At 39.0% G+C, this 10,926-nt stretch overlaps 1 protein-coding gene across 1 annotated transcript in view; it reads right to left on the bottom strand.

The window, feature by feature from the left end:
* The window catches only part of CORIN (corin, serine peptidase), a 229,776-nt gene that overhangs the window by 152,823 nt on the left and 66,027 nt on the right, over window positions 1–10,926 (bottom strand). The window contains exon 4 of the mRNA XM_024131999.2: window positions 556–737. Within this exon, the coding sequence (XP_023987767.1) occupies window positions 556–737 (182 nt within the window). The remainder of the gene's footprint in view (window positions 1–555; window positions 738–10,926) is intronic.

Here is a 10,926-nt window from a genome sequence, read left to right as displayed (position 1 = left end):
GCAACAGGAGAGGCCACAACAGTGAGAGGCCTGCGTACCGCAAAAAAAAAAAAAAAAAAAAGACATGTACAAGAATAGTCACAGCATCACCATTCACAGTAGCTGGAAACAACTCAAATGTCTATCAACAGTAGAACAGAAAAATATACTGTGATGGAAAATATATTAGAATACCATAAAAATGAGAAGGAATGAACCACAGGAAGATGAAAATACAGTGAATCTCTCAAACATAATGCTGAGCAAATGAAATTCAACACAAAAGGCATGCATACTGTACGATTCCGTGGATATCAAGTTCAGAAGTTGGCAGAATTACATAAGCTGATAGAAGTCTGCATAGAGGTCTCTTTTGGGAGGATCAGGCCACTGGGAGGGGGCTTGTGTTTCTGGGATGCTGTTAATATTCTATTTCTTGATCTGGGTGCTGGTTACATGGGTCTGGTCACTTTGTTAAAATTTGTTGTACTGTACACATTATTTGTATACTTCCTTTCATGGACGGTATACTTCAATAAAAAACTTCTAAAAATGCAACAAAATGCAGACACCTACATTGCTTTTCTTTTTCCTGCTGTGGTGAGAAGCAAATCCTGCTGACATTGTTGTTTTCACTTTGGTTTCTAAACTGGGAGCATTTGAGGAAATCGGGCCAGGAGGCATTCACCATCCCCAGGACTGATTCACAGCCCTCTTTTGCAGACTCACAGAAGGACCTACAGGGCAGGAGTCCATGACTAGAAGAAAAGAGAAAGGTGAAAATTAATGTTTTTACAGACTATTTCTCAAAATAATAATTAAGCTAAAGCAAAGTTGGCCACCAGTGCTGCAATATTATCTTAATTTATATTTACTACAGTCAACAACTTGAACTTCTACCTTCAACACTATAACAAGGATTTCAGCCACCCTACTGTCATGATTCTAGAGGGAGTAAGCTAGTTCCATAACATATCATCTAACTGTCTCTTGTGGAAGCATTTATCCCAAATTATTTTTTTTTTATATTTCTTGTGCCAAAGTAGACCTGTCAACCAAAACAGAGCTCTACTATCAAAAGGAGTAAATTAACATGGAAATGAATGCCCCCAAAATGGAAAGGCAGAAGTAGGTCACAAAATAGGTTAATCTCATTTCTTTATCATCCCTTTGAGAAATTCAAAGTACCTCTGAGAGGCAGCCAGAGAGAAAGCTGTTCCTTAGCCTCCACTGCCTCCCTGGAAAAGAAAATATTATACAAACAAATGGCAACTCTGAAAATTTGTACAGTTATTTATCTTTTCATTTCTATGTTATCTTCTGCAAAATAGAAAAACACAAACAACTGTCCATTAGCAGTAAAGTAATGATGCCCTGGAGTCTGTCTTTATTCATCTGACATTCAATCAAACACTCCTGGATCCGCGGCTCTGTGTCTGGGGACAGGGATGCTGCAATGTCAAGGCCACGGACTTGTTCTCTTGCAGACCCAGGAGGCTTTTTCTACTTTGCAGCTATAGACTGCATCTCTCAGCCTGGCTGGTCATCTAGCAAAGGCATCTCAAATGATTTTAAGAAAACTGGGAAAGAAAACATACATGTCAGTCAAAGCAAAGCACACACTTCACAAATGTAGGGTCAATAAGCTATTGCAGAATCATACAGTATCAGATCTGTAAGAAACCTTAAACAACACCTCATTCAAATCCTCCATTTAAGGTAAGTTCAGGGAGATTCTGAGACACACATAGCTTCCTAATGGAAGAAGCGGGAAGAGAATCCAGATGTTCTAACTTTCAATCCACGCTTTATCTACTGTTGCATATCATCTATTCTCATATAAGGATCTAATAATTAGGCTTGAAGAACTTTAAAGCGTAATTATAATTCCCCATTCAAATTTCTATAGATCACAGAAACATAATGGGATGTGCCAGTCACTGAGTTAAAATAGAAGTGACTGAGTCTGTGAAAGAATCTTGGGAGTGAGATCTTGTTATATGAAAATGTGAGAAAGGGGTACTCAACAGTTACATTCAGATACAAATATTTTTGACCTTCTCAGAAACTCGCCTTAAAACTGGGTATCTTTTAGAATCCTAATATTCACATAACTACATTAATATGTAGCTCAATTTGCTAGTGAAGATGTGGAAAGATGTTCTGCATTTGAAAGAATTCGCTTTAGAACATAAAATAAGAATTAGTCCAGGCAAGTGTTTCAGTGTAAAGAGGACACCTGACTGCCATTCAGGAAATATATTAGATATTCATAAGATGGAAAGTATCGCTTAAATAACATTTTTTAAAAAGATGTCCTTTCCTAGATCTTATTCGAAAGACGTTAGAGACTATATCTTCTCAAATGAAACTGGGGAACATGGTTGAGGAATGTGGAGAACACAGAATTCCTATGCAAATACTTATACTTCGCTAGGCTCTAAGTGCTACTACACATGCATTAACTCATTTATTTCTCACTACAGCACTCTAGTACTGTACTGTATCATAGATACCATCACTATCATCCCTAATACACACAAAAGGAAACTGAAGCACAGGAAATATAAGAGACTTGTCCAAGATCACTGAGGTAGTGAGTATCACAGCCGACATGTGAACCCAGGCAGACTGATTCAAGGACTATTAACTACTCTATTACATGTGAGTCCTTACTTTAGGAATGTATGCTCCAAAAGCATAGCTCAAGGTTAGTTCAAAATTTGATATGTACTTTCCCGTGGACCAACCATATACACAGTGGTTGGGTTCTCCCTTCACTCTACAAACTCCTAGTTAACCTTCAATGAGTCAGTGTTTGCCTAAGGGGCTAAGGAACACTAGGAAAGGGTGAAGGCATTTCTCTTTCTTTTCCAGGTGTGAGACAGCCCACAATAAAGCTACAAAATAAGCTAGGCTTGGCTTCAGCATTCTTCCTTGCCTCCTAGTCCCTGACCTGTGTACTGACACCATCCTGTCCAACCCCACTCCAGCACCCCACCTGGACAGCCACCTCCACAAGAGCGTTATTTGCTCCTCAACATTTTCTTCCCTTCCTACAATCAAAAGTACGTTCCCCCAGTGAGCTGATCACAATGAGACTTTCAAAGAAAAGAAAGGAAGATAACACAGAGTAGTACATAATAATAGATGGACACTTAACCCTCCCAGAGGTTTTTGGCATCATTAGAAGATTGCTTGCTGGAGCAAAGGAATCTCTAATTGATGGAATTCCAGGGGCCATTTACAGAGGGAAAAATTCATCCAACATTGTCGGATGGGGGAGTCACAGTGAAGTTGAGTAACACTTGAGGCCCAACTCTCCCAAGTGATTCCTGGACCTTTCCTCACTTCTGAACCCACATATTCTTTGATCACTCCACATCTTCTCTCAGAATCTTCTATGGTAAGAGCAATGAAGGTTCATGCAGGGGCCCAGCAGACTGCTTTCATGTTCTAAAGCTGAGTCTTTAATTCAGAAGCCGACTTCTTGTCATTGACTCTTACCAGAGACATTTTCTGCCATAAAGCATAAGCTGTCCCCTTAAACTTTTCACACTGGCCACTTCTCACTGTCTGATCTTGCGCCAACAGTTCACTCACACCAAGACTCAGCTTCCTCATTTGAAAAGTGAGGGGTTTGGAAGAGCTGATTATTCATGGTCCTTTTACCACTAACATTCCGTAAATCAAAATTCATTCTTTAACACAATGCTTCTCAGAGGGGTGGTGATAATTCCACCAGCTTTGCTAAATTTCAAAAAGGTAACATTTTTTTCTTGAGACTTGTTCTGGGAATATAGAGAGACATTAAAATACCATTAGGCTTTCCATTCTAAAAATACGGCCTAAGAAAAATGTCTAGAGTGCTTCCAAATAGCTCTCTTAAGAGGTGTAACCAACCGAGACCCATAGGCTTTAAACTGCTGGATGAGGACATGTGAAATAGTGAGAGAGTATTAATAACCAGCAGCCCTTTCAAACACTGAGCAGAATGAAGAGCCATTTGTTCTTGCTTTGCATGAAATTCAAGTGCCTATGAGGGACTGAAGCATTTTGCTTTTCATCACATGGAACAGTGCCGTGAGACAGACCACACTATTTTGAAATATAAGTGCTGATATCCAAGCAACAAGCAGACTGACATCTGAAAACAGTGCTCAGCACAGTGGAGGGGCCAGACTGGGCTACCAGGGTACTATTTTAGGAAAGATGGTTACTTTACGTGATATGTGAAGTGCATTTGGGGTTGTGCAAAAGTCCCTACAACATTTCAACTCAAGCTTAAGCAGAAAATTCTTTCCTCACCTCTGTAATTATGTGTTGAAACAAATACATACACACAAATATAAAGAATTCTATCATACAGTAATAGTGAGGTTTATAGGGGATTTTTACTAGGAAGGCTACTCAAATTATTTATCTACAAAAAAATTGTAGATTTTACCTATATAATTTTTTTTTGTAGACAAAGATGTTTATTTTAAGATTATTTTTTTAAACACCTTTATTGGAGTATAATTGCTTTACAATGGTGTGTTAGTTTCTGCTGTATAACAAAGTGAATCAGTTATACATATACATACATCCCCATATCTCCTCCCTCTTGAGTCTCCCTCCCACCCTCCCTATTCCACCCCTCTAGGTGGTCACAGAGCCAGCTGATCTCCCTGTGCTATGCAGCTGCTTCCCACTAGCTATCTATTTTACATTTTTACCTATACAATTTTAAGCAAATTTATCTACTAAAATTTCTATATTTATTTACAAAAAATTAGACTTTTTTCTGTATTGTACCCTTTGACCAAAATCTCCCCATTCCCCTCCCCCACAAATTTATAGATTTTTATCAGCAAAACGGTTCTGATAAAGACATAAAGTTAAAATTATTGAATAAGCTACAGCCACACAGTAGGCTTATATAACAGCTAATGGATTTTATGTTTTATAAATCACTTTTTTCTAACTTTTTACTTTTTTTATTGAAGTACAGTTGATGTATAATTTTATGTAAGTCATAGGTGTACAATATAGTGATTCACAATTTTAAAGGTTATACTCCATTTATAGTTATTATAAAATATTTGCTATATTTCCCATGTTGTGCAATATATCCCTGTAGCTAATTTTATCTAACTTTTTACTTTAAACTACTTTTAGAGACTTACAGAAAAGTTATAAAAACAATACAAAGTTTCCATATAGCCTTTATCCAGGCTCCCCCAAAGCAAACATCTTACATAACTACAGTGTAATTATCAGAACCAGGAAATTAACACTGGTACTAAAGTAAAGACCCTATTCAAACATCACCAAGATCTCCATTTAGGATCCCACACTGCATTTAGTTGTCCCTTTTTATTTCTGACAAACTAACCTTTAAGTATATCAGAGAAGCTCAGGATTTAAAACTCTTCTTCCATGGGGAGGGGGGAAGAAGAATTTTTGTGACAGGCAGGCTTTAAGATGGCCCCCTAATGACCCCACCTCCTGCTATTCATGCCCTGTGTAACCTCCTCCCCTTGAGTGTGAGCTGGCCTAGTGACTTGCTTACAACCAACAGAAGGTAATGGGATGTCACTTCCATCATTAGGGTACGTAAGACTGTGACTCCTCTCTCACTAGCAGACGCTCTCCCTTACCAGTTCTCATGAAGCAAGTTGCCATGTTGGGTAGGTCTACATGGCAAGGACTTGAGCCTGGCCTCTGGCCAACAGCCAGCTAGGAACTGAGGCCCTCCACTCTAAAGGAACTGAAATTCTTCCAACAATCACATGAGCCTGGAAGTGGATCCTTTCCTAGGCAAGCCTTCAGATAAGACCCCAGACCTGGCCAACACCATGAATGCACCCATATGACAGACCCTGAAACAGAGGACCCAGATAAGACACTTCCAGGTTCCAGATCCACAGAAACTGAGATAACAGTTGGGTGGTGTTTTAAGCTGCCACATCTGTGGAAATTTGTTACGTAGCAATAGGTAACTAATACACTTTTCTTTGATATATCACTTGGTAAGAGGCATGTTACTGAGTTAGATGTATTATTTATTGATGAGACTTACATAATCATTTTTTTTAAGAAAGTGGTAAATTTGTCTTTGTTAGGCCAAACTGTTCAGTGAACAGTGCTCACAAAGTCATAATCACCAGGAACACCCAGAGCTGCAGACCTTAGTCATGAAGAGAATGTTAACAATGGAAGGGTCTTGCTAGATAATGTACTACTGTTTCCTCCTTTTACATGCAAGGAAATTGAAACTTAAAAAGATCTCATAGCCAGATGCTATGACGCCAGCCCAGTGCTCTAGAATGTCTCACCTAGCTGACCTCTTCTCACAAACAGGAGTCACAGATAACAAAGGAGCATAAATCCACAAATCATACAGGAGCATGAATTCGTCACCACTGTTGGAAAACACGAAAAACAACAGATGACTTGTTTTCTCTGTGATGGGCCAACGGCATCAGCTTCCTACGTCTGCACTCTCTGGTGGCCTCAAGAGACCTCACAAGAGGTATGGCTTAGTTGGGGTACGAGAGGAGTAGGGAAGAGATTACCTTGGTTCCCAGCTTCATTAGACATGCGGATAGAAAACTGTGCTAATGAACACTTAATATGTGCCATTGTCTCACACCAGAAGAGAAATCATGGGAGAAGTCAAATTATTTTTTGGTCACACTGGTCTGAAACTCTTTAAAAACCAGAGTTTTTCATCATCTTCATTTGTAATAGCCATGGCTCCAGCAGGAAAGAAATGACTCACTGAAGTAGGATTACTGCAGAGTATTTAATGAAAAGGTCACTTATGAAGGTACTGGCAAGGTTTAGAAAAACCAACCAGGGGTAGTGCAGCATGAGGGGACAGGTTGCCGTTAGCATCCCAGATTCAAGGGACAAGGGGAAGGAGTAGTTATTGGAACTCAGAAAGAGCTGTATGCAGAAGGCTGCCGGATAGAAGCCAGAGCCTCCCACAGTGGGATTCAAGCAACTCCAAACTGTGTAACCTGGTAAAGAAGAAACTAGGGGATCATGACCCAACCTGCCTCTCTTCCCACACTCTGATGTCCTGTTGGTGGCTCCCATTGGCTGAGCCCCACAGGAAGCTAGAAAGTAGCCACTGTTGAAACCAACCTGTGGGGAAGAGTGGGCTGGAGGAGGGTGGGAAGTGGATAAGGAGAAGTAAAGGATAAAGAGCCAGCACATGACTGCATGCCTCACACCAATGGAAGCTCAACAGATACTTGTCAGGGGACAAAACGCAGTGCTGTGGAAGGAGACTGTTCAACTATTAGTAGCTTGAAATCTGGTAGGAGTGTTTACACCGCAGAAATCAGCAAATGCTACAAATCACAGTTTTGTTTTGTTTTTCAGGGAGCCAGTTTACCAGCATACCACTGGATGAGAGTATAAATCATGTCATCTCCTCTAGAAGGAAAGCTGTTTTTACCTCCACTGGAAGGAAAATTATGGTCATGCACTTCTTGGACCAGATGAAGACATTATGTCAATATTAACCCCCTATCTCCCACCATCACCAGCCCTCCTTTGAGATACACGACTTTCTTGGTGGTAATACCATCTACCCAAGTCTGCAAGCCTAAAAACCTTTGTTTCACCCTCAACCTCACCATTCATATGCAATTAATTACTAAGTACTGTTAATTTTACTTCCCCAAAGTCCCTCAAATCCATTTATTCTCTCCCCATTTCATGTTCTCATAAAATTAAACTAGTTGTAGTTCCCCTAATATACGACAGATTTAGGCTGCCTACTTTCTCCACCTTGCCCACATGGCAAACTTCTATATAGCCTCCAAAATCAAATTCAGCTGTTACTTCTTTGCTGGGAACAGCCTTCCTAATATTGTCAAATGGAAAGAGTCCCTCCTTCTCTGCGTTTCCCCCCCACCTTTTAAACTGATCACATTGGACAGCAGTGTAATTGTTTTCATGTATTGTCCCCTATTATGCTGAGTCCCTTGAAGGCAGAACTGTGTTGTATTCATCGAAGCATCCCTAGCATCAGACAATGCACCTGGTACATTGTAGGTGCCAATAAATGTTTGCTAAAGGAATAAATTGATAACTTTCCTAACACCTTTGTTGAATAAACTGATGTCAGAAGCTGAAAGGGAGCTCCCAAGCTGTACACATGCCTAGCAAGACCCTCCACCCCACCATATGTCTACCCCCCAACACTCACATCCTTGCCAACAGTATCTGCTTGCAGGACTGATTCCATCATGCCCTCTTTCTCACTTCCAGCATATATCACAGGACACTCGGTATGTCCAGGTCTCTCTCACTTCCTGGATTCCCATATGTTCGTGGATCAAATGTAATCGTCTCAGTGAGATTTTCCTGAACAACATTTTGCTTAAAATTGCATCCCTTGCCACCATACCCATACTCTCCCAAAGCTCTTCAATTCCTTTTGGAATTTTTCCATTGCACTTATCACTATCTGATATACTATTATCATTATTAAAAGTTTTTTTCATCTGTTTGCTGATTGCCTTTCTCCCTCCAATAGAATATATGGTTCATGAAGTAAAGGATTCTTGTCTATTTTGTTTGCTGTCCTATCCTTAGTGTATACAGTAGGCACTCCATAACTATTTGTTTGAGAAATAAAAGAATCACATGCAGAGGATAATTTGGTGGCCTGCTTGGAACATAGCTGTCAGAAGCAAAGTTGGGAGCAGAACTGTCGCTAGCTCACTCCCAACTTCACGGTTTGTACAAGAGCTCACTCCATCCCTGCTCACATGATCCCCTCCCTCTCAGGCCAGCAAATTCTACACTGTTGAATCTTGAAATAATTCCCATGTAAGGGCAAAATCTCGGTAAAATTGCTATGGATGGAAACCCTACAGATTAAGTGTCTCGCTTATATGCCAATAGTAAGATGTCACCCTTAAAATAGAGAAACTTGAGGAAATAACAACAAATAAACACAGCCTGAATTAAGATGAGTGTGAATAATGTAAAACCACACAACCACCCCTGAAAGAGAATATAAAATTCCATACCCTTCTACCCAACACGATCCTGATTCGCATTAATACTTGGCATACTTAACCAGGGCTCGGGGATAGAGGATTAACAATCACAGAAAAATGTTCAATTATTTTTTGCAGCTGTTTTGATTTTTTGAACATCGTGAAATGATGCCTTAAATATGGATCTTTGAATGCACTGAATCACTAGCATTAAATATAAATTCTAGTCACATCCACCTAATACCCATGAATTACTGAGGAGAAAAGTAAACAAACAACTCGACTGAACTTGATGAAATATGTGTGCTTGAGATACTGTCAGTGATTTGACACAGCGTTTTCAGGAAATCTGAGCTCCTGTGGCCTGATTCTCCAGCTTTACCTCTTTGTAAAATAAAAGTAATGTGAGTTAACTGACTGTGTATTACGCACACTTTGAGCCATTCTGGCACATAAATGAAATCTTACTTATCATTTTATGTCTGTATAATGCCAAAAAGCATACTAGATCACCCATGTTGCCTGAGATTGAAAAGAGAACCGTGATACAACTGACCACCTAAACAGCCAGGTAGTCAGCACAGGTGTAGCCCAAAAGATTGCTGTTTCCAAGTTAGCAGATAAAATCAGGGAAGTAAGCGGCAGATGACCTTCCGAATGTTTAGTTGGTATTAGCAACAAAGCCTCTTTTTGCTTTGACTACTGATCTATATAAATTCTTAAAAAATATAGATATGAAAAAATATTAATTCTGTAATGTTTCCATTATCCTCAAATGTGACACAATTAGAGTTCTTGGGACACAGACAAAATCTTTAATAAATAAATTAGCAGTATGTAATAATTCTTCATTTAGAAAAAAAATTAAATAAGCTTATGCTGACTTTGTATAATTTACGAATTCTTCAAAAAATTGTTTTAAATCAAGTCATATTATTCAGTTGGCTTTTAAGATTATTTCAGGGTTGCATTTCCATAGGAGAGTGGCACATGCTCTCTTATAAAATAATGTCTTTAAAAATACAGTAAGCTTTCTGAAAACTACAGGCCAATATTAATGATGAACATAGATGCAAAAATCCTCAACAAAATACTAGCAAACAGAATCCAACAGCACATTAAAAGGATCATACACCATGATCAAGTGGGGTTTATTCCAGGAATGCAAGGATTATTCAATATATGCAAATCAATCAATGTGATACACCATATTAACAAATTGAAGGAGAAAAACCACATGATCATCTCAAAAGACGCAGAAAAAGCTTTTGACAAAATTCAACACCCATTTATGATAAAAACCCTGCAGAAAGTAGGCAGAGAGGGAACCTACCTCAACATAATAAAGGCCATATATGACAAACCCACAGCCAACGTCATTCTCAATGGTGGAAAACTGAAACCATTTCCACTAAGATAAGGAACAAGACAAGGTTGCCCACTCTCACCACTCTTATTCAACATAGTTTTGGAAGATTTAGCCACAGCAATCAGAGAAGAAAAAGAAATAAAAGGAATCCAAATCAGAAAAGAAGAAGTAAAGCTGTCACTCTTTGCAGATGACATGATACTATACATAGAGAACAACAAAAAGAATAAAATACCTAGGAATAAACCTACCTGCGGAGACAAAAGATCTTTATGCAGAAAACTATAAGACACTGATGAAAGAAATTAAAGATGATACAAACAGATGGAGAGATATACCAAGTTTTCAGATTGAAAGAATCAACATTGTGAAAATGACTATACTACCCAAAGCAATATACAGATTCAACGCAATCCCTATCAAACTACCAATGGCATTTTTCACCGAACTAGAACAAAAAAATTTCACAATTTGTACGGAAACACAAAAGACCGCAAATAGCCAAAGCAATCTTTTTTTTTTTAACATCTTTATTGGAGTATAATTGCTTTACAATGGTGTGTTAGTTTCTGC

The sequence above is a fragment of the Physeter macrocephalus genome, chromosome 7, assembly GCF_002837175.3.
Source record: "Physeter macrocephalus isolate SW-GA chromosome 7, ASM283717v5, whole genome shotgun sequence".
Classification (NCBI taxonomy): domain Eukaryota; kingdom Metazoa; phylum Chordata; class Mammalia; order Artiodactyla; family Physeteridae; genus Physeter; species Physeter macrocephalus.
This window is presented reverse-complemented; position numbering and strand designations above follow the sequence as displayed.